This window comes from Camelina sativa, chromosome 2, assembly GCF_030686135.1.
Source record: "Camelina sativa cultivar CO46 ecotype springtype chromosome 2, ASM3068613v1".
Classification (NCBI taxonomy): domain Eukaryota; kingdom Viridiplantae; phylum Streptophyta; class Magnoliopsida; order Brassicales; family Brassicaceae; genus Camelina; species Camelina sativa.
Genome location: NC_141881.1, coordinates 31,728,573 through 31,750,299, shown reverse-complemented (window position 1 = coordinate 31,750,299; position 21,727 = coordinate 31,728,573). Strand labels below are relative to the sequence as shown.

The 21,727-nt window shown below is 35.5% G+C and overlaps 5 protein-coding genes and 1 pseudogene across 9 annotated transcripts; 5 read left to right on the top strand and 1 right to left on the bottom strand.

Annotated features, from left to right (window-relative positions):
• Nucleotides 1-1,037: 1,037 nt before the first annotated feature.
• Nucleotides 1,038-2,664, top strand: LOC104746083 (chalcone--flavanone isomerase 2-like; annotated as a pseudogene). Its single transcript, XR_015585149.1, has 5 exons — nucleotides 1,038-1,219; nucleotides 1,453-1,581; nucleotides 1,702-1,859; nucleotides 2,024-2,247; nucleotides 2,346-2,664. The product of XR_015585149.1 is annotated as a chalcone--flavanone isomerase 2-like (transcript).
• A 1,484-nt stretch (nucleotides 2,665-4,148) lies between these two features.
• LOC147949393 (uncharacterized) lies at nucleotides 4,149-5,695 on the top strand. Its single transcript, XM_087493088.1, has 3 exons — nucleotides 4,149-4,385; nucleotides 4,528-4,949; nucleotides 5,029-5,695. Exons 1-3 carry the CDS (start codon nucleotides 4,307-4,309, stop codon nucleotides 5,479-5,481), a joined length of 954 nt encoding a protein of 317 aa, XP_087349214.1. The 5' UTR covers nucleotides 4,149-4,306; the 3' UTR covers nucleotides 5,482-5,695.
• A 2,071-nt stretch (nucleotides 5,696-7,766) lies between these two features.
• Nucleotides 7,767-10,037, top strand: LOC104746061 (protein ANTHESIS PROMOTING FACTOR 1-like). 4 transcript variants are annotated; one of them, XM_010467455.3, is made up of 11 exons: nucleotides 7,767-7,849; nucleotides 7,948-8,027; nucleotides 8,121-8,221; nucleotides 8,319-8,419; nucleotides 8,508-8,574; nucleotides 8,663-8,762; nucleotides 8,851-8,964; nucleotides 9,067-9,204; nucleotides 9,341-9,425; nucleotides 9,524-9,573; nucleotides 9,674-10,037. In XM_010467455.3, exons 1-11 carry the CDS (start codon nucleotides 7,843-7,845, stop codon nucleotides 9,818-9,820), a joined length of 990 nt encoding a protein of 329 aa, XP_010465757.1. In that variant the 5' UTR covers nucleotides 7,767-7,842; the 3' UTR covers nucleotides 9,821-10,037. The 4 variants fall into 4 exon arrangements, with proteins under 4 accessions (XP_010465757.1, XP_010465775.1, XP_087349211.1 ...); XM_010467473.3 differs by having other exon boundaries at nucleotides 7,768-7,845; XM_087493085.1 differs by having other exon boundaries at nucleotides 7,768-7,845; nucleotides 7,934-8,027; nucleotides 8,129-8,221.
• Nucleotides 10,038-13,849: 3,812 nt separating this feature from the next.
• LOC104746050 (uncharacterized) lies at nucleotides 13,850-15,787 on the top strand. Its single transcript, XM_019239169.2, has 3 exons — nucleotides 13,850-14,102; nucleotides 14,377-15,051; nucleotides 15,429-15,787. Exons 2-3 carry the CDS (start codon nucleotides 14,378-14,380, stop codon nucleotides 15,595-15,597), a joined length of 843 nt encoding a protein of 280 aa, XP_019094714.2. The 5' UTR covers nucleotides 13,850-14,102; nucleotide 14,377; the 3' UTR covers nucleotides 15,598-15,787.
• Nucleotides 15,788-16,428: 641 nt separating this feature from the next.
• Nucleotides 16,429-17,098, top strand: LOC104746039 (protein SMALL AUXIN UP-REGULATED RNA 9-like). Its single transcript, XM_010467427.2, has 2 exons — nucleotides 16,429-16,676; nucleotides 16,788-17,098. The coding sequence occupies exons 1-2, from the start codon at nucleotides 16,488-16,490 to the stop codon at nucleotides 16,896-16,898; spliced, it is 300 nt and encodes a 99-aa protein (XP_010465729.1). The 5' UTR covers nucleotides 16,429-16,487; the 3' UTR covers nucleotides 16,899-17,098.
• Nucleotides 17,099-18,685: 1,587 nt separating this feature from the next.
• On the bottom strand, nucleotides 18,686-21,349 carry LOC104746029 (zinc finger CCCH domain-containing protein 68-like). Its single transcript, XM_010467417.3, has 4 exons — nucleotides 21,032-21,349; nucleotides 20,176-20,313; nucleotides 19,931-20,055; nucleotides 18,686-19,844 (listed from the first exon to the last, which is right to left on the bottom strand). The coding sequence occupies exons 1-4, from the start codon at nucleotides 21,089-21,091 to the stop codon at nucleotides 18,887-18,889; spliced, it is 1,281 nt and encodes a 426-aa protein (XP_010465719.1). The 5' UTR covers nucleotides 21,092-21,349; the 3' UTR covers nucleotides 18,686-18,886.
• Between the last annotated feature and the right edge of the window lie 378 nt (nucleotides 21,350-21,727).

The following is a 21,727-nucleotide window of genomic DNA, read 5'->3' as shown; positions in this document are numbered from 1 at the left end:
TCTCCGATTGCCCTTTGTAATTTTCCCTTTAAACATTTGTATGCTTTAATAAAATAATAAGCTATACACATTTTAAAAAAAATACTTAGATTTTCTCTGCTGCTGCTTTTATTTTTCTTTTAGTCTACCAAATTGACTTGGTCTTTTCAAGACTATTGTATATTTTTTCCATTTTATTAGACTTTTTCTTTATTTGTTTGTTTCCTTGTAGTCTTGTACCACGTTTATCAATGGTTTACTATTACTCTATTTTTTAACTAACGAATGATCTCTTTTTTTTTGCAATTCCAGTCAGTCACGCTGAAACTGAATCACCTACACATTCACGTGTGTGTTCCTTCCTTACAACGCGCAACTACTACTTCTGTTTCCTCTTTTTTTTCTTCTTCTACCCATTTTCCTATGTTTTTTTACATACTATTTTATTACCACTAGGTCTTTTTTTACTCATACTACTAGTACAGTACTTATGAAGAAATTGTTTATGGGAAAACCAAAGTGTGTAATGATGACGGGAGCCACTTTGCTTAGCAGTATGAATCTCCACTTTGCTTTTTCTTTTTCTTTTTTTCTTATTTGCTTATTTTTGCTTATTTTATACTTGTCCAGATAGAAAAACGTGTGTCTTGTTTAGCCTAAACTAATACATTACGCACATATTTAGTGTTGTTTTGACAAAAACATACTATTATGCGACTTGGGGAAGGGGGACCCTCTCACCAATTCTGATTACTAGTGATCCCAAAACCCGGGCTTCCAATACGCTTAATTATGGCCCAATCCATTACGTTTTGCTCAAATTGGAATTTCAATACAAAATCTCGCTTGTATCAGTTGTGTCTTGTTTCAGGCACGGCATGTATTTCATGACGGTCTTAATTAGCGTGTTTTTATTACACACTAACCATGACTAGCTAGAAGAACTGACTCATACGTAGCATTTCTGGAGGTCTTGGATGATAATACATATAGTATACAAAAGCAGTTATATACATGCATACGTGATATAAAAACGAAATCAACTGAGTATTATTACTACCTAACCTACCGGCTACCCATAGTTATCCATTTATTTCTCATAGTGTAGATCCCATCTCTCACTTTTGATTATTTCTCATAACAAAATCCCAGAATTTTACTAACCTTTTCAGATCCTATTCACCATCTTCAGCGAGACAAGCGATCACCATGTCTCTGGCCAGCAATCTCGTAACACCAAGTAAGTCGCATTATTTATTTTCTCCCCTCGCTTCTTCTGGCATGTATTTCTGGGGTTTCACTATTACATAGGCATCATTATTAATTGTGTCCATCAAATTAATTAAGACTATTATTTGAATTTTCTTTGTTTCCATGCATTCTCCTTTTCTTAATTATATGCTAAAACAGATACTACTAGTCTTCGTCATGGACCTTAATTAACGTAAACGTAACCAAAATATATATAACTAGATTTGAGTTGGTCTGCCTCGTCGCCCCTGCCATTGCCTTCCGTGACGCCACTCCACGTCGACGCATTTACTTTTCCTCCTGCTGTTGAGTCGCCCGCTTCCCACAAAAAGCTTTTCCTCGGTGGTGCAGGTTAGCTTAGCTAGCATCAATCCAATCAAAGTGGCGCACGGCCTGTCTGTTTACGCACGCCTAGCTACTTAAATTAATTACATATATACATGCACGTGGCTTAATTACTTGCGCACGCAGGGATACGATGGTTTGCTATTGAAGGCAAGTTCGTGATCGTCACGGTCATCGGAGTCTACCTTGAAGCTATGGCAGTGCCGTCACTCTCCGTTAAGTGGAAGGCAAGGATGCCAAGGCGTTAACGGAATCTGTGCCTTTCTTCCGTCAACTCGTCACAGGTTTACTTTTTAATTATTACGTGCAAAATTAATTAATTAAAACACTTTTGTCCCTTGTTCACACTTCACACGATTTGTGTAGTTGTATGTTCAAGTCAAACACGTTATAGATTACTTTTTCTTTATTTCTTTTTCTTTTTTTTTGCTTGTGGGGAAAATTAAAGGTGAGTTTGAGAAATTCGTAAGGGTGACGATGAAAGTGAAGTTAACGGGGATACAATACTCGGAGAAAGTAGTAGAATACTGTGAGGAGATCTTGAAAGCGTCAGGGAAGTACACAAGATCTGAAGCCAAAGCCATCGACATATTCTTGTTGATCTTCAAAGACCAAGATTTCCCTCCAGGCTCTTCAGTCCTCTTCGCTCTCTGCTCAAAAGGCTCCCTCACAGTGAGTGATGCTTGTTTTCTGTTTTCGAGTTTTTGATAATTAATTAACGGAGTAATTAATGAGGGTTTCGTAACTTGTGACTGTTACGTTATAATCAGATTGCGTTTTCTAAAGACGAGAGAGTCCCGAGAAATGGAAAGGCCGTGATCAAGAATAAGTTATTGGGTGAGGCAGTTCTTGAGTCTATGATTGGGAAGAATGGTGTGTCCCCTGCAACCAGGAAGAGCCTCGCTGAGAGATTGTCTAAGCTGATGAGCAACAACGATCGATGAAACTATCAAAGCTCCTACATGTCGTGACCAAAATGATGAAACTATCAAAGTTCCTACTCAGGATTAAAAATTATCAAGAAAATAAAGACACCGATCGAGGATGTTCTGCGTTTTAATATGATGACAACTAATCTTTCCATTTCAATGGAATTTGGCTGACAAAAAAAAAAAAATATGATGACAACTAATCTAAAAAGTATCTTTTAATATATAACATTATAAATATTTATATATAAAAAGCTGAATTCATCTTTAGAACTAAATGTAGTATATTTTAAAATATAATTTGTTTAGCTTGAAATTCTTGTCATATATTTATTTTTATAGTAATTTTGATTTTTTATCTAAAACAAAAATCATTTTTTTATTGAGAATAAAAAAATTATGAAAGTAAAGTATATTTTAATATATAGACATTATAAATATTTATAAAGAAATAGCTGAATTCATCTTTCGTTTAAAGAGAGAACTAAATGTATATTTAAAAATATAATTTGATTAGCTTGAAGTTCCTATCATAAATTTATATTTATAGTAACTTTGATTTTTTAAATTTAAAACAAAAATCAGTTCTTTATTCAGAATTAAAAAAAAATTATGAATTTTATCACATATTTTATTAACTTACATATTCTATCAAATATTTTGTAACTCTCATATTTATAATCATATCCAAACTCAAATATTTAAAATGAAGGTTATCAAAAAATTTAACCACATATAAAGATAAAAACTATACCGATATATGTTCTGCAAGCATATGGTTTATACTTGTATACTTTCTGCAAGCATGTGGTTATCCTATGTTTCTTGGAGTCCACAGACGGCATGCGCTTTAAAAAAAAATCAATTTTATGTAAACTGAAATTATAATAAATAATACTAACAAAATATTTATATTTTTCAATCACCAATCCCATCTAAATGGTCCGGGAAAATAATGTGAAGTCAAATGAAATAAATAATTTATTTAGTCTTTTCAATTCCTAGATGAAAAGAACTAAATGATGGTCATCATATATACCTAATCATCTTTTTTTCATGCTTAAAAACTTAATTTCAAAGTATCAGTTTTCAACACTACTTTGAAATTATTGACCTCAATTTTTAAAATTATGTAATGCTCGCATGAAAATATGACTGATCAGTCTGAAAAGAATAATTTATTGGGTTAAGTGTTTAGGAGATCTCAATAAAAATATATTATAGTGTGTTCGGAACATAAAAAACACAACATCCTAAATAATGAATGAACAAATAAAAAATATAACTTTAAGTAGCGAAAACATTATAATGTAATAGTTATACATATATTTTAATCATATTTGACTCATATTTTATCATGTTAATTTCAATACCACCTAAGAATAATTACAAGTTTGAATTATTTAATATTGGAGCTTAAAGGAAGAAATTTCTTTTTGTTAATAGTTTAAAGGGCAGATTGATGGATGAACAGTGTGGGCTAAATGAAGGGACGCAAAAGGCCCATTAAGGGAAAAACTTATCCGATTAATCTTGTAAACAAGGAAATAATAACACAACGGCTAGTTTTTCAGAAACGGCTCCTTCCATCTCTGTACCCAACGGCTACTTTCTTTCAAATAACGCTCCAACGTTCGTTTCTCTAATCCATCATCATATATTTATATGTAATCAGTCATATACTAAACCCACAATTACAATCACTTTTTGTCTACTTCTCTCAGAATCAGATTTAGCGGTTTTTCTCTCTACTTCCCATCCCAGTTTCCCAGAATTTTACTCTTTCTTATCGGATTCAAGTAATGGAGACACCATCATCCACAAGAAGAGTCACGAGGTCTCAGACCCGCGCTTCCACCAATCATCTCTTGTCCTCCTCACGTAAGTCTCCCCTATTCTTCTTCTTCTTCTTCTTCTTCTTCTGCTTGTTTCTCTCGAGGTTTCTTGGTGGAGATTCTTGATTCTAGGGTTTCTTGGTATTTATTGTTTATGGATCTGATCGTTTTTTTATTATGTCCTCCAGAGAAACCAGAGGATTCGGACAAATGTCAATCCAAGTCTGTGCGAGCAAAACCGCAACAGGACCGGTCAGCTTTGTTCGACATAACCAACGACTCGCCGATCGTAGGTCTGGCGATGCAGACACCATCTTCAGGCGTGGTTGGGAAGAGAAATATGAGCAGAATCAAGAGCACTCCTGGATCTGGCGAGGCTCTCTTGAGAGGCCAAGTCAAGACCCTCTTGCAGAAGGTTGAAGAAGAAGCAGATCTCACCAAGATTCCAATGGAGTCTCGTCCTTTCATCCATCTTGTTACTTCTCCTATGGGACTTCTCGCCCCGACTCCGGCCAACACCCCACAAGTTCTCAATTTCTCTGTTGACAACGAAGCGCAGGTTGTGATCACGTCTCCGGTTGTTGCAGGGCAAGTCAGAGCACCATCTCAGGTAATATATTAAAAAACATATGGAATCTCTCTGTTTTGATATAGGTTGGGGGTTTTGTAATATTGGTGTGTACTTGCAGGTGGTGGTGGAAAGCAACATGTTTGATGAGAAAGAAGAGAGCTTGGAGTTAGAGAGGAGCTCTTCCAGCATAACGCGATCATTGCTGCTCGATTTTAGTGATAAATCAGAAGTGTGGGAGAGCTCCTCCTCTGTGTTGACTAAAAGCCCTGAGGATGATAACTCATCGGCGTGGTCGATGCAAGTCAATGCAAGTACCAAAGACGAAGAAGAGGAGGAAGCGTATTCTTACTACGAAGCAGAGGAGGGGATTGTGGATGTGTTGTGTGAGGGAATGAGAAAGATGAGCGTAGTAGCCAAAGGGAAACACACTCGATTCGTGTACGGCAGTGAAGATGAGGAGGACGAGATTGTTGAAGCCAAAGAGCAATCCTCCTCCCCTGGAGTGTTGCGTTTGAAAGGCTTTCCTACATCAACAGGGAAACATGTCAGATTCGCCGGTGATGACATATGAATGAGAGAGCCTCCTCCGATCCTTTTTCATTTTACTTTTTGGAGTCATAATGTCGTATGAGACAAATTATCCTCAACTGTCTCTCGACGACTTTCATATGACTCATCTTGTTGCTTCATTCATATATGATTGATTCCCTATTTCTGATTCTTGTTATTTTTCAATAACTCCCAAACTTTAATCGGAATATTATGACTACTCTTTTCGTTTTTAATTACTTCTCTTGCTTTGTTGTGCAATTTAATTCTAGTCCATGCATCAAACTGTTGATCTGTTTCAAGAAAAACTGAGTATGAGAGAAACAGTAAAGAAGAAGAAAGATAAAACTGTGTGTAAAGACATCGTCTTATTCTTTCTTATATAGGACTTAACCGACACAACCCAAACAATAAGAGTTCTATGTAACTCTTCACTCATCTAATGTACTGTATGAAATTTATAAACCTAAGTAAAACATTAATAAGAAACTCAATTATCTTCCAACACAAACTTTACTGATATCCAGACTATAAATCTCCATTATAACATCTGCATAGTTAATTCAGTAGTATTCTAGTTTTTTATTGGCTCGTTAGTCATGACTTCGATTGCAAATATATAAGATAAATTATTTGGTTCTTCTCTTTTATCAATAATAAACCAATGTACTTGGTCAATTAGGAATCATCATTACTAAGTTAATATATATACTCCATGAGTATATTTTATTTAAGTATCGGATACACATGAGCTGTACTTTTCGTTTTCGACATAGAACCCAAGACGAATTAACAAATCCATCGTCTCTTTATTATTAAACCATCCAAATTTGTCTATGTCTATGATGATCATATCAATTATATATCTCTTTTTAGTTTTTGAATTGGCCGGTGAGTCGGCTTCAATGTTTAACAAGGCAATCCAATGTATAAATAAGCTTGGGTTTATACAATTCAATAGTATATTATGTTGTGATTAAATATAGATTGGTAAAATTTTCCACATGTGACCATGTGAAAAATTAGCAGACGTCAATAAAAGACAATGACCCGCATGCATTCTCTATTTATTGTGCAGCAAAAGCCTTGAGACAACTCTTTCAACTCTGCCCCATCTTGTAGATCCATTCATAGACACAATACTTCCCCTGCCCATTCGATGCAAGTATGTTGTACTAGTAGACTAGTAGTAGTATATGTTTTTGCCACCTAACAAAAGAAATGCTTTAAATGCCTATTTGCATGCGAATGAGATATGGTCTTGAAATGTCCCGACCATGTTATAAACACACAACATTAAATGTACCATTCACCAAAATATAAAACTTGGCCGGCCTTAAAAGGATTTTTCTTTTTTGAAAAATATAGTACTCCTATTTGATATTGGAACTTGGAAGGTCTCCATAACAAAATAAAGCAAAAGACAAAAACCACCAATAGATAAATACTGCGCCTCTTTTTCTCGATCATTTAGATTCTCGTGTATAAATAAAACCCCACATGCGACGACAGCTGAAGAGGACACACACTTAACTTAATCATATCAAAAGCTTGTGTAGATGATGAAGACCAAGAACTCCGGCGTCGGATGTGTCCCCCGTGTAAAAAGCAACTCGAGAACCACCAGTGATCGAGAGATTAGTGTTACCCCTTTGACTCTTATCGACCGGTTTCGCGAAGCAGTTCTCCGCCTCATCATGATATCTGCCGTCTCCAAGTCCACATCTGGCCGCCGTAACAAAAATCCGCCGACCAAAAAGTACTATAACCACACCGATACATATCACAGCGAAGCCGTGGCCGACTGTATTGAGTTTATCAGAACCAAGAAGGCCATCCACGAGGAAAACGCCCGCTAACATCGTCGTTACTTGTGTTCTTATTTGTCGTCTGTTATGCTTTAATTAGTAAGTCATAAAACAGGTTGAATAAAAAAAGTTACCGTACTTGTTGTATGTGTCTCTCTATATATATGCGGCCTTGCTTGATATTTTTTGGGTTTCGGGATTAAAACACTCAAGTGTTGGTAATTTAGTATTGATTCATTCTAATTTCTATATTAGAATTTCTACTACTCTCGGAATTATACAGCTAAAGTTACGGAGACAAGAAATCAGTGTTTTTTACCGTATAAGAAGACTTTAATTACCAATAAAAATACACTGATTTGTAACCGGCCCAATTTCGGCGATCGACATTTGGGATCGTATAATTGGGCCTATACGTAAAGAATTGAGAGAGCCCATACTCAAAAAGTTAGGCCCAAATAGAAAATCATTATAAGCGAAGGCGGTTAAAGACGTCGATCAAAGTCGAAGCCCTTGTTAGGGCTTTCTATCTACAGATCACCGGCGGTATTGGTGGTCTTCTTCTTGCCGGAGCAATGGTTGGTGAGTGCAATTGGTGCCATGGGATATGTTAATTTTGTCGGTGGTTTAACAAACATGTGAGTAATTGATTGTGAATGGTGGAAGTAATTTTTGTGCAGAGAGAGAGGAGCGAGTTTCACTGGAACTCAGCGAAGAACTTATACAGAGCATGGAACCTGGCGCCGTTTTCAGAGACTATGTAATTTCTCTCTTTGCCCCTTCTTTGTGTCTTCTTTCTCTAGCTGACATTAAAAGGGTTTTAAATTAAAGGATAGAGCTTTTTCGTTTCAAGAATTGCAGGATCAGCTCCATTGACTTTCACAAAACTTCTACTTATATGGTGACTGCTAGTGACGATGACTCAATTCGTCTCTATGATGTTGCTACCGCTTCGTGAGCTTTCCTTCTCCTTTACTTTCTTTGCCTTGGACCTTTTTCTCTTGACAATTACTTAATTCAGTGTTTCTTCTTCTTCTTCTTCTTGTTTCAGATGTCTCAAGACAATTAATAGCAAAAAGTACGGTGTTGATCTTGTTTGCTTCACCTCCCATCCCACCACTGTCATCTACTCTTCCAGAAACGGATGGGACGGTGAGCTCAATTTCATGTGCATTGCTTTTTCATCATTCCTCATTCTTTCATTTACTTTTAGCTAACTTTGATATCTTTATCTTGTTAGACTCTCTGAGGCTTCTCTCTTTGCACGATAACAAGTACTTGCGTTACTTCAAAGGACATCATGACAGGTTTATTTCTTTCCTGTTTCTTCTTGTTCAACCTTTTTCATTCCATTACCATATGGTGTTAAATTTGATCCATATAATTCTACCGCAGAGTTGTTTCGCTTAGCTTGTGCTCTGGTGGGGAGTGCTTCATCTCCGGTTCTCTTGATCGAACTGTTTTGCTTTGGGATCAAAGGGTCGAGAAATGCCAGGTACTTTACCTTTTATTTTCTTAGCCTAGGTATGTCTTATGTCAGTCACCACCATATATATAACTCTGATCATTTGGTTTAAACATAGGGTCTCTTACGAGTCCAAGGAAGGCCTGCTGCAGCTTATGATGATCAAGGGTTAGTTTTTGCAATTGCCTTTGGTGGCTACATAAGAATGTTTGATACCCGTATGTACGAAAAGGTTTGTTATTTGACTAATGCTTACCAATGATCCTTCTGTTCTTTAGCAGCCTGATGGGCCACTTATATTCACTTTCCTTGTTTATAAATTTTCTTTGCATAGGGTCCTTTTGAAATATTTTCCGTTGGTGGTGATCTTTCTGAGGCAAACGTTGTGAAATTTAGTAATGATGGAAGGCTCATGCTGCTCACAACCATGGATGGTTATATTCATGTGCTTGACTCGTTTCGTGGAACACTCGTATGCCTTCAACTTCCCTTGCTCCTCCCTACCCATGCATATATTCTTTTTTTTTTTCATTTTCAACACACATAACAAAAATACACACAAAAATTGCTGGTTATGTGACTCTTTTTTTGGGTCAATTACGTTGCAGCTATCCACATATAGTGTGAAACCAGTAGCTGAAGCATCGACATTGGATGCAACCTTCAGTCCCGAAGGGATGTTTGTTGTTTCAGGTAACCTCTGAGTTTTATCTGATTTGGAAAATACATATTTGTTCAGAGACACTTCCTCACATGTAAAAGTAACCCTTTTCGATTTTTTTGTATGGTAGGTTCAGGGGATGGTAGTACCCATGCATGGGGTGTAAGGAGCGGAAAACAGGTTGGACTAGCAAAGTAGCCGTAGTTTTGTTGTTCCAAGATGGGAAAGTTTGCTGGTATATATGTATGTGTTGATTGGATGGATAATTGAATGTGTGTAGGTACATAGTTGGATGGGTATAGGCGGTGGTGATCCCCCAGTCATAAAATGGGCACCGGGAAGTCCAATGTTTGTGACAGGCTCTTCGGAGCTTTCATTTGTAATCCCGGACTTGTCCAAATTGCCAGCTTACTCCATAAGGAAATAGGAGTGAAAGTGACGGTCATACGTCTTTGCCATGTAAAGGAGTCCTCCTCAGTTAAGGCTTTGGTTGAGTTGAGACTGTGTTGTGGCCTGTGGGTGAAGCCGGTTAACTTATCCCTGATTATTTCTGTTTGTATTTGTATTCCTACTAACAAGTGCTCTTGTACCATCAAGATAGAGAAATCCCCAAGTCTCTCTCAGTGAAGACTGTTTCTGTCTGATTGATTCTTTCCTGCCCAAGATTTTTGATTTATAGGTAAGCCAAGCAAGCAATCATCGATCTTAGGCTGAGTTAAAATAGTGGGCCAATAGTAGGCCGACACAATAGCATTAGTAGGAAAAAAAGGCTCAATCAATAAAGGCCCCAACTCTTGTCTTATGGGTTTTGAAAATTAACCATTAAAATATTTTAACATGTGTCAAGTTATCAATTTTATCAATTTCATGTTTTAACATGTGTAGAAGTTAATATTTAATAAGAGAAATTTGATTACAACAAAAATAAAATATTTTGTTTTAAAAAATATTTAATAATGTAAATAAATAATTATCAGAAAATACAGAATTTATAAAAAATACAAAGTTTTTAAAAAATAATTATAAGGAGATTATATATATATTCATAAAATTCAAAGTTATAATATTGTTTATTTATTATTAATGTTAAGTTATTAATTCTATAAAAAATAGAAACATTGATTAAGAAAAAATTATACAGTTAATTATTAATTTTAAAAAATGCTGACCTAAGACTAATTTAATAGAGACTGAGCCTAATACTAATTTAATAGAAATTGGGCCGTTAATTTGAGCCTTAGTACATTTTAAAGCCTACGTGTAATGTCTTGATAAAAATATGTTTATTAATAATATATTTGGAGATTAAAATAAAAACGACGTGCATGTGCTGCTTCAAAAACTCAACCGGACTGCAGTTTTAATTAGCTGGCAGCTAGGTTATAATCCGACATTTAGCTCTACATGGAAACGGTCAAAAATGAAGCGTCCTTACGCGCTATATGTCGCGTGATTCAACACGCGCCCAAATCTGCAGGCTATATAGTCCAGGGATTTTGCTCTATTTTCAACAATTTAGGATTTCTTATTTTAGCTGCGCGTGGGAGAATTTGTTTTTTTTTTCTATCCTTTTCATCCGTCGCTTTAAAGCGATTTTTAAACCCTTTTTCAATTAAAAACGTATAATTTATTTTCTGAACTATATCATGACGAAAAAATTCTCAATACGTGGGCGAGGTTCTTTTTAGAATAACTTATCCATCTCCAATCCTCTATCCATTTATATTTTTACTAGATGAGGACCCATCTAATATACAGATTTAAAATTTTACAACTTAAATGAAATTTAATAAAAGTATATTAAAATTTATTGTACGTTATTTATAAATTATATTTTTGTTATAATACACTAATTTATATACATTTACAAATATTTTATGTGTGTTACTATCAAAAGTGTATTTTTTTACACTTAAATATACTTTATGTTAAAAATATATTTTTTATCACCACCTAGAAAATATCTATATGAACATATTAAGCTAACTATTTTACTTTCACTGTTTTAATTACTAAAATTGTTGGTTCAAAAAACATTTTGAATAAAAAATATATTACATAATATACTAATCAATGATGTATCATCACAATAATGTATGACCACCATGGAGAAAACCTCGGCTTCGCCCTCATCCCTTATGGAGAGAACCTTGCGTCCAACCTCCTCCACCTTGGAGAGAATCTTGGCTCTGCCTTTCTGAGATAACCTTGGATTTAACCTTCTCCACTATAGAGAATCTTGGCTCTGCCCTCCTCCTGTGTAGAGAGAACATGTTCACGTCTTTTTTCTATTTCAAAATAGCTTGCTCTGACAACCAATGAAAGTAAAAACCATTTTCTAACGTCACAAAATCTTTTGATAGTAACTAATTGTTAAATTTCATAATATATTTGTAAAAGTATCTTTGACACACCATGATGTAGTCTCTGTCTCTGTAACGTCTCAACCGCAACCTTGCTTAGTGAGCACATGTCCACTCTTAATTAATCCATGGACCCATCTTCCTGAGTGGGCCCTACATGTATTCCCGACATGTGGACCCACTCATATTCGATGGCCGGTTGATTCAAAAAGACTATAAATTGATACTATATTTTAAACACTGCTTGAACTTTAAACTTCCCTAGTTTTTAAAATTTAAATTTATACTATATTCTCATATTTAAATAATTTATTCAAAAGCACTGTTTTCAATTTTGTTTAATTGAGAATTTTTTTTATAATGGGAAGGCAAATTTTTCTTAATTTTTAAACTAAAATTTTCTCCCACTTTCTTCTTTTTAGTTGGGAATAGTTAAGATTAATATGTTGACCCAAAAAAAAGATTAATATATGTGTTTTCTTACTATATTTTTCATATTTAAATAATTTATTCAAAAACACTGCTTTCAATTTTTTTTAATTGGGAATTTTTTTATAATAAGAAAGTAAATTTTTCTTATTTTTTTAAACCAAAATTTTCTCTCACTTTATTCTTTTTCAGTTGGGATTAGGTAAGATTAATATGTTGACCCAAAAAAAAGATTAATATATGCGTTTTCTTTTCCTAATACTATATTTTAAAATTTATTGTAGTATTTTTAGATTGTTTTATTTTATTTATATTTTCATCTTTGAATTATATGAGATTCATAGACTACTGTGCTTATAATTTTCTATTGCTTCTTTAATTATGTCGAATTGATTTTATTCTAATTTCTCAATCTTGATTGGTTGGTCATAAACCTTTTTTTCTTTCTGCAAACATAATTGTTACCATTATTTATTCAATCCTAAATTGAGATAACGAGTAAAACCTCATTGATAGATAAAATAAGCTAATCAAACACAAGCTTACAACAAACATAGATATATAGATTGGAAAAACATAAATCGTTGTTGATAGATCCACATGAGCTAAAAGACTGTGACATCCTGGTTTGCGGAAATGTTTAAAAGAATTGATTTGGTCACATATGTCACCAAAATGCAATTATTTTTTCGGTCAAGGGTCCTCAGAGAACTTTATGATGAGTGACCTTCCTGGAAGTGATTGTCGGAACTGTGCGAGTGAGGACAAAACACAGGAATCATTTCTTGATTTGTAGAGTCGGTAAACAAGTTTTTAAAGTCTCTCAGACGTAACAAACCGACCGAGAATAGATGTAGGGCCCACTTAGAAAAATGGGCCCATGGACTGAGAGTGGACATGGGATCACTAAGCAAAGTGGCGGTTGAGGCGTTACAGAGACAGATGCTACATCATAGTGTGTCGAAGACACTTTTACGATATATTGGGAAATTTAAGATGAGTTACTATCAAAAGATTTTTTGACGTTAGAAAAATGTGTTTACTTTCATTGGTTGTCAGAACAAGCTATTTTGAGATAGAAAAAAGCCATAAAGGAGGAAAGTAAAGCTGAGGTTCTCTCTATAGTAGAGAAGGTTGAACACAAGGTTATCTCCCCAAGGGAGGAAGGTGGAGGAGGTTGGAGGCAAGATTATCTCCCCGAGGGAGGAAAGCGGAGCTAAGGTTTTCTCCATGGTGAAGGAGGTTTGATGCAAGGTTCTAAGAGATGAGAGCGGAGCCGATGTTTATCTCCATAGTGGTCCAACATTATTGTGATGATACATCATTGATGAGCATATTATGTAATATATTTTTTATTTGAAATGTTTTTTGAGCCAACAAATTTAGTAATTAAAAAAACTATGCAGAAGTGAAAGTAAAATAATTGGCTTAATGTGTTCATATAGACATTTTCTAAGTGGTGATAAATAATATATTTGTAACATATAATATATTTAGGTATAAAAAATTACACTTTTAATAGTAACATATTCAAAATATTTGTAAATAGATATAGATCAATATATTATAACAAAAATAAAATTTATAAACAACATACAACAAATTTTAATATATTTTTATTAAATTTAATTTATTATTCAAATCTGCACATCGTATGGATGCTTATCTTAGTTACATCTAAAAGTAATAATTTTGTTTGACGTCGTCGGTCAGATAAACAAAAACTGATGAGGCAGGAAACTAAATTTTGTGCCAACTTAAAAACTAATTTTGTGGGTTGAGTGGTTCTTTCAACGACCCGCTTTTCAGAACGGAGTCAACCCGACCAGACGTTTTTCGTTCCCTCTCGTGTGATCGATCGGCCGGTGCCTGATTTACGTTTTGATCCCCGAAATCTCCGGGCAAAGTTCAATCTAGGTTTGTCATTTCATTTTTCCTAGTTACAATTTTGTTATCTCATAAAAAGATCCTCTCTTTTTCATTTTTGGGGTTGTTGTATTGCGATCCGATTCGATTCTATTGATCGTTGTTGAAATATTTAAGAGTCAGAAACAAAAATGTTGCTTTTTGAAGGGTTTCTCGTAAAAAGTTGATTTTGACTATTTGGAAATCAATTTTGCCCCAATCTTGTATGTGTATGGCTTGTTTCTTACCGATTTCATTCATCTTTTTTTTTGTGGGATCAATCAAGTATGGCTGCAAAGGAACTGGTTTCTTCTACCTCAAGCTTAGAATCAATCAACACTGAGGATCATCATCACATCTTGATCCCAGCTATGGATACTAGGAGCCCCAAGGAGAAGGAGATTGACATTCTCTGGAGCCGTGTGAACACTGCTACAGCATTATTGTCCTACCTTAAATCGAAAGCAACTTCTGTGGCTGCTGCCGATTTAGCCAATCTATCTCTTGGCCCTGACCAGCTCCAGTTATCCCTCGATGGCACTTTTGTCACTGAGATGCTCAACCATGTAGACACCGTTACAGGCGTCATGGAGTCTCTTGCTAGGCGTGCTATCATCGCCGAATCACAAGCCGCAATCGAGAAAGCTAAGCTTATGTCAAGTCAAGAAGAGATTCAAAGAAAGGTTGGCCAAATCGACAACATGTCCACCAAGTTAGAGGACATGGAAAAGTTTGCTCTTGGGACCAGTAGTATTCTCTGTGAAATGCGGCAGAGGGTTGATGACTTGGTCCAGGAGACTTCTAGACAGAAGCTTAGAGCTACCGAAAATGAGCTGGAACTCAGTCGTGTCAGGAGAGACTTTGAGTCGCTTAAATCCTATGTTACAAGTCTCATCAGCGTCAGAGAAACACTCGTCTCATCCGAGAAGCAGTTCCAAACTATCGAGCGACTTTTTGAACGGTGAGCGTTTTTGGTTTTCCACCAATCTGCCTACTCCTAGAAACTTGTCCATTATGAGTAGGCTCTAGAACTTGTCTTTGATAGTTGATAACCATTACAGAGCATGTCTTCTACACTACTACTTGTTTCTTGGCTTTCCATCAATCTGCCTACTCCTAGAATAAGCAACTTGTCCATCATGACTAGGCTCTAGAACTTGTTTTTGATAGTTGATAACCATTACAGAGCAGATTTATCATCGTGGAATTCTCATCATGTTTTACACTATCCTTAGGTGTTTGATAACGACTTGTTTGTGTTGTAAAGAGTTATATATATTTTCTTTTCCTATTGTGATTGTGAGTTCATCATGGGTGTCAATGATGATGTTGAAACAGGCTTGTTGCAAAGACAACGCAGTTGGAAAGCGAGAAAGTACAGAAAGAAGCAGAGGTTCAGAAACTAATGGAAGAGAATGTAAGACTGACGGCTCTTGTGGACAAGAAAGAGGCACAGCTTCTCGCCATGAATGAGCAGTGCAAAATGATGGCCCTAAGCTCTATATGATGGCTTAGAGATGAAGATTGCCTACTTTTTCTTTCTTCCACATGTATTATATATATAAAAAAAACCTCATTTGATACTACAACTTCCATGTTTGTAAATATCCAAAAGGCAAAAAAAAAATAATGGTCTTGGAAGACTTCATGTGTTAATGTACATTCTCTGCATATAAAATTGAACTGTGGTTTAGCTTGCTCCAGGGTTTAGGGTTTTAGGCTTTGATAGAAATGTCTCTATGGTAGAATTGCAAACCGGTTGGGTCTGGTCAGACCCGAGAGACCGGTAATGATTGGCGGCTGCACGAGACTGTATGGGCTTTCTGTTATATTTCCGTTAATGGGGTTTTGTCTGTAATACATCATTGTTCCATTTCTTTCATCCACAGAACATGAAGAGCCGTCGTCGCCCATGTTCTCTTCATCAATCTAAAAATCCCTGACATTCATATTTTTGTATATCTATAATTTGTGGTAGATGTAATTTCTTCACTCACCATATATACTCAAATTACATGATCTTAATCTATAGAAATATGGGGAACTCACAGTTTAATTTTTTCACACATATCCCAAGATTTTTATATATCTTTCAAAAGATATATGGAACATACATCTCATATACATGTCTAAAATGGAATAGTGTTGCACATGGTGAGTCCCATAACGTTGAAACATCATGTTAACACACAGTTTATTAATTCTCTATGAGTGTGTGGGTGCAATTAACATGTGAAATTATATTTTATAATATTCCTCATCATATATATATATATATATATATATGTGTGTGGTTGAGCGTATAAATATGAGTCACCTCCACTATCTCTTTATCTATTGAGTCAAACGGAGAAGCAAAAACACAGAGAGCCAAGAGAAAAAGGATCTTTGCGAACGATGGGAGTAGAAAGGGGAAGTGGTAAGGCTCTGAAGCAGATGTTAAAGAGATGCTCGAGTTTGGGGAAGAAGAGCAACGTCGACGTTAACTTTAACGGCGTCCCCAAAGGTCACTTCGTCGTCTACGTTGGTCCCTCCAGATCCCGGCACGTCATCCCCATCTCCTTCCTCACGCACCCAATCTTCCAGGTATATATAATTAATATAACCTGCATGGATCATCGATATATGTCTTTCCTTTTTGGTTATAATGTTATGCATCCTTATGTTTGATACTTATATATTTCATGAATAATTCAGATGTTGCTGCAACAGTCTGAGGAAGAGTTTGGTTACTTCCAAGACAGTGGGCTAACCATCCCTTGTGATGAACACTTCTTTCAATCTCTTATTTCCTCCATTACTCCTTGACGCCCGGGACAAATATGAAGAAGATCATGGCTATATGTACCTACTTTGTGTATATCTTTTCGTCTTAAAATTATAGTTCTCATGTATTTAATAGTGCATGATGTCCTTTGAGTTGTAGAGTTCACGTTACGTACGTACTTTTGTTTTCACTCTCATTTTCTTGAATGAATTCTATAACTAAAAGCGTTATTTCGCTTGAAGGCGAGGGAGACTAAAAACAAGGACAGATCATACAGCAGAACTAGATCATCTCTCTATCATTGCTTGTATATTCTGATTGGACCCCCACATTTTTGTCCTTTTGCAATTATGTATATATATCCCTAACATAACATCAACAAATTTTCGCCCTCGACACTCATGGACCCTTTCTTCACCAAATAGAGAGGGTCATTTGCAGGTAACGTATAGCTCTCAATACACGACCAAAATTGTCAAAGTTTTGATGACATTTATATTCTATAGTTACTATTCGAACATATGATATTGTATATTATTCATTTGAGCATTTGAATTTTGTAAATAGTCTACTTCACTCCCAAGTAAACGCGCATGAATATGTGTACACACGACACAATAACCTACCTTGAAAGTGGGCTTTATCCATGGTGGTGTCATGGATAAGCCCTAGTCATAAAAACAATACAATGTTATAAGATTTCTATTTCTCATTATATGTTTAATTAAATTTGGGAGGTGGTACTGGGTATGTCACCACCACAAAAATACGACAAGACTTATTTCATGTCATTATTAAATTTCAGATTAAGTTGCAAAACAATAATTTATATAAGTAAACGTCTTCTGGATTGCACAATTCGGACACTTGGCTCCCAAAGTATGATTTCATAATGGTATTATTAATATTGGTATCGTATAAGTGGTGACGTAATTGATGTGGCAACGATCATTTGGTTTTAACAATAGATATTGATCATGACTAGCTAGAAACGATATACTATCTGTTTAACCAACCATCCAAATATCCAATCATTTCATATCGCGTGAAAAAAAAAAAGATTTTGACATAACCGTTTCAGTTAATCGTTATGCCTTAACTCCACACAATGAGTTTTGGATAACCTCGAACTCTTTAATCATTTACTCCCTCTATATCATAATATGTTTTAGAATTTTTACATGAATTAAGAAAAACATTTAATGTTTAGCAATAAGTGTATTATTTATTTATAATAACATATTTTATATTTATTAACCAATAGTATTTCATCAAACTTTTAAATTCTCATTTAATAATTTTTGAAATTTACAAATTTTTAATATTAAATGATAAAAGTATACAGAAAATAATTCTTTGTGATACAAAAAAAATACTATAACATCATCTTTTATGATATTGAGGAAGTATATATTTGTTAACAGTTTAACACCAATCAAAAACCATACTAATTGGTATAATAACTAAATATTTATTAAAATAGATCAGGCAAGAAATTGTGAGAGGAAGTGTGGGGTTCACATGTCTGTGAGTTTTTCTACTAATTGGCCCACTGTTTCTCTCTTCATATATATATTATTTGCATACAAATGGTTCCTATGTCTTGTTTTGACTAGAATAGTTCAATCCAACTATAGGTTCGACTTCGACATTTAATTATGTTTCATTGTTTTTAATTTTATTTTAGTTTGACGAAAACTCTTTTTAAGCTTAGTGATATCACCATTCACTAATATAATGGATAATCAAATTATCATTATCATAATCCATGTGCTTTAAGTTGAAGGTAGGACGGCTACAAAATTGCGAAACTTTTCAAAACCCCTGGTGAAAGACTGAAAGTTTTAAAGTGTAGATGGCCAAAAGAACGTAACGGGCAAAGGGTTAACCAAAAAAAGAAAAGAACATGGATGACTAACTTTGGGAAACTTCTTGTTAAACAAACTTATCAGAACTGATTTGGATGAAGCTATTTACCAATATTTCAGACATGATTGGGGTTAAGTTTTGAGTGATACCCGTAGCTGTTTTAAGATCCAAACTTGAGCCTCTTAGCTCTGGGAAAGTGAGGTGCAACATCAGTCCACGACCTTTTAGAGCGTTCGTGAAGATACATGCAACTGTCGCCCATCCTACACCCTTTGGGTCTGTTAAAGAACATGCACGGTTTCTGAATCTTCTTAACCTTTACGACTTTCTTGTTATCATCAACTCTACCTTTGTAATTGTTATTTTCATTTGTTGCCGGACTGACTACCCCATGTTCCCTAATGAGGCTCTTGTAGTAGTCATCCCGGTTTGTATTACCATTACTGATTTGAGGAGCTGTTTCAGTTTGCGCTGATTCTGGTACCCTGTTCATATCCCAAGTAGACGACATGTTAAGGGGTTGTGTGTTTTGTTCCGAGACTAGAGCATTATCAACTGGGCTTGGTTTCAAAGGAGCAGGTGTGTAAGAATCTTCGAGTTTTGGCAATGGTTTGATCCCAGAAGACAATGGATAGGTGTGAACAACCAGGGAGGGTTTCATTGACAGAGTAGTGGACATGGGCAGAGTGGGTTTGGGGAGTGGGGGATCTGTAGCACAGGATTGAACCGACGAAACAGGTACATTATGTAGAGGAGGTGGGTTTGAGTCCATGGCATGAGTAGTAGGTTTGGCGAAGTCAGTGTTTAGAGTAGTAACATGATTAGCAGTTTCAAGTGGTTTACCATTACCATTCAACAAGTTGCGGACGAGAATGGGGTCACTGAGTAACTTGACAAGTAAATGAGCATCGACCTGAGAGCCCTGTTCCTTGGTTAACGAAGACAAAGCTGCAGAAGCAGCGAGACTCAACTGTGGTCCAAGTAGAGAAACAGAATTGAAATCATGATGAGAAGATTGTAAAGGAGGCTCAGGTTCGTCTTCAATGAAAGCGAGAGGGATACTAGGAGTAGTGCTGTCGTCGTAGTGTGCTTCTGATACAGAGGATGAGACGGAAGGACTATATGAAAACAGAGAGAGAGAATAATTAGTAAGTTATATAAAACATGGCACCAAAGCAAATCAAAGTCAAGAAAAGAAGCAAACCGAGTAGGGATGACAGAGCGATGGGGATAGAAAGCTTCCAAGACTTTAGAAATCCTCAAGTTCTCAGAAAGAGTTTCGGTGCTGTCACCACCACTCCCGACAAGCAAAGCATCACTGATGATAAACTGTTATTGTGGGAATCATATAAAGAAACAGAGTTTGGTAAGAAACATAACAACATGTAATGGTTAGCCATTAAATCCAAAGAGAAAAAAGGGAGAGGATTGATATAATAATAAAAGAACCTGAGGGGGGCGTTTCCATTTGATACGGGGAATGTTGTTACGCGTGGATGGAAACAAAGTAGTAGCTTCAAATCCAGGAGGAAGAAGATTGGAAGATGAAACTTTAGCGGGACAATCTTCAGTTAGAAACATCTTTACCTGTTGAACAGATTTTTTTTGAGTTAGTTAATGGTGTGTGTGTCCTTTACTCACTCCTTCTCAGAGCAGCCAGCAACAAAGTCGTTATCAATTCATAGAATAAGATAACTCCATTAAAAAAAAAAAAAAAAAAAAAAAGCCCCACCAACCTAGTACCTCTATATGTTTCTCACTATTTCAGGCTCATAACAAAGTTTATAAATTGAATCGTTGTTGGTTGGTTTGGGGATCTCTTGCTGTTGTTGATTATATATATCTCACATATCATATTCATTCTCTCTAGATTCAAGTGTGTGTGTAATAACTCATAACCACATCAAAAATTAAGGGAAAAAAAGGTGAATTTTGCAAAGATAAATTAACTAGCTTTCCCCCAGACCATTACCAGAGAAAAAAAAAAAGTAATCTTTCTTTTCTTTTCTTTTCATTAAAAAGTTGGTCGCTTTGATAATGACTTATCATCATCATCATCATCATCTTCGATTCAAACTTTTTTTTTTTTTTTAAAGGAATACCTTAAATAGAAAAAAAATCAATTGCTTAGTAGACCCAAGGAAAGGGATATTGTTAAATGTAGGATTTTTTTGACTTTGGGGGAAGTCTGATGAATGAATAAATAAGAAGATAGATACACTCGGAAGAGTCGAGAGAACGAGAACCAGGGGCGGAGGAGGAGTTATGGGCGGAACGAATGAATGTGCTATAAAAAAATTAATACCTGACAAAGCCTACTCTCTGATGCCCATGACACTCTTCCTGATGATGTTTTCTTCTTCATATTTTCTTTTTATTTCTCTCTCTCTCTCTATATATGATATTCAATAGTCTTTTCTTCTTTTTTTTTTTTTGGTTAAGAGGACTAGTCAAAAATCACAATAACAAGTCTCTTCTCACAAACGAAACTAAACGATTGAGTAATCCTCCTATTTTTCGTATTATTAGACCAATCTCTTTCTCTCTAGGAATCTCAAGAGCCGCAGGGAGAGAGAGGAATCAGAAGGGACGTCGGCGATACGACTTGTTGTTTTGTGTTTTTTTTGCAAGAGTCGAGAGAGAGCGATACATATACCCCCCCCCCCCCCCCCCCCCCCCGGAAGAAATTATAATTAAAAACCCTAAAACGGCACAGCACAGCACACCCCCACTTTCTTTTTTTCTTTAGGGACTCTTAACAGTTAATTAGCGAGGCGCTGATTGGCTCTCATTCCTTAATCCTTATTCTATTAATTATTCTTCTCATTATTACTGTGTCAACTATTTAATTTACCACTCGCATTCACAATAAAAACCCTTTTCTAGCGTTACGTTTTTTTCCTTTCTTTCTTTAAACTTTTGAGTTTTGAATCTTACAATATACAAGTAGAAATCGTGGGAAAAAACCCCAAAAAAAAAATAATAACTAAGCTAGGCCCGA

What these genes read in the sequence shown, in the direction of transcription:
- LOC147949393 (XM_087493088.1), top strand. Translation starts at nt 4,307, where the DNA reads ATGGAGACACCATCATCCACAAGAAGAGTCACGAGGTCTCAGACCCGC. An exon ending in TCATCTCTTGTCCTCCTCAC is followed by an intron (nt 4,386 to 4,527) that starts GTAAGTCTCCCC and finishes TATGTCCTCCAG; the next exon opens with AGAAACCAGAGGATTCGGAC. An exon ending in AAGTCAGAGCACCATCTCAG is followed by an intron (nt 4,950 to 5,028) that starts GTAATATATTAA and finishes GTGTACTTGCAG; the next exon opens with GTGGTGGTGGAAAGCAACAT.
- LOC104746061 (XM_010467455.3), top strand. An exon ending in GCGCCGTTTTCAGAGACTAT is followed by an intron (nt 8,028 to 8,120) that starts GTAATTTCTCTC and finishes TTTCGTTTCAAG; the next exon opens with AATTGCAGGATCAGCTCCAT. An exon ending in GTGTAAGGAGCGGAAAACAG is followed by an intron (nt 9,574 to 9,673) that starts GTTGGACTAGCA and finishes GAATGTGTGTAG; the next exon opens with GTACATAGTTGGATGGGTAT.
- LOC104746050 (XM_019239169.2), top strand. Translation starts at nt 14,378, where the DNA reads ATGGCTGCAAAGGAACTGGTTTCTTCTACCTCAAGCTTAGAATCAATC. An exon ending in ATCGAGCGACTTTTTGAACG is followed by an intron (nt 15,052 to 15,428) that starts GTGAGCGTTTTT and finishes ATGTTGAAACAG; the next exon opens with GCTTGTTGCAAAGACAACGC.
- LOC104746039 (XM_010467427.2), top strand. Translation starts at nt 16,488, where the DNA reads ATGGGAGTAGAAAGGGGAAGTGGTAAGGCTCTGAAGCAGATGTTAAAG. An exon ending in TCACGCACCCAATCTTCCAG is followed by an intron (nt 16,677 to 16,787) that starts GTATATATAATT and finishes TGAATAATTCAG; the next exon opens with ATGTTGCTGCAACAGTCTGA.
- LOC104746029 (XM_010467417.3), bottom strand. Translation starts at nt 21,091, where the DNA reads ATGAAGAAGAAAACATCATCAGGAAGAGTGTCATGGGCATCAGAGAGT. An exon ending in CAGAGAGTAGGCTTTGTCAG is followed by an intron (nt 20,314 to 21,031) that starts GTATTAATTTTT and finishes TCTGTTCAACAG; the next exon opens with GTAAAGATGTTTCTAACTGA. An exon ending in CGCTCTGTCATCCCTACTCG is followed by an intron (nt 19,845 to 19,930) that starts GTTTGCTTCTTT and finishes GTTTTCATATAG; the next exon opens with TCCTTCCGTCTCATCCTCTG.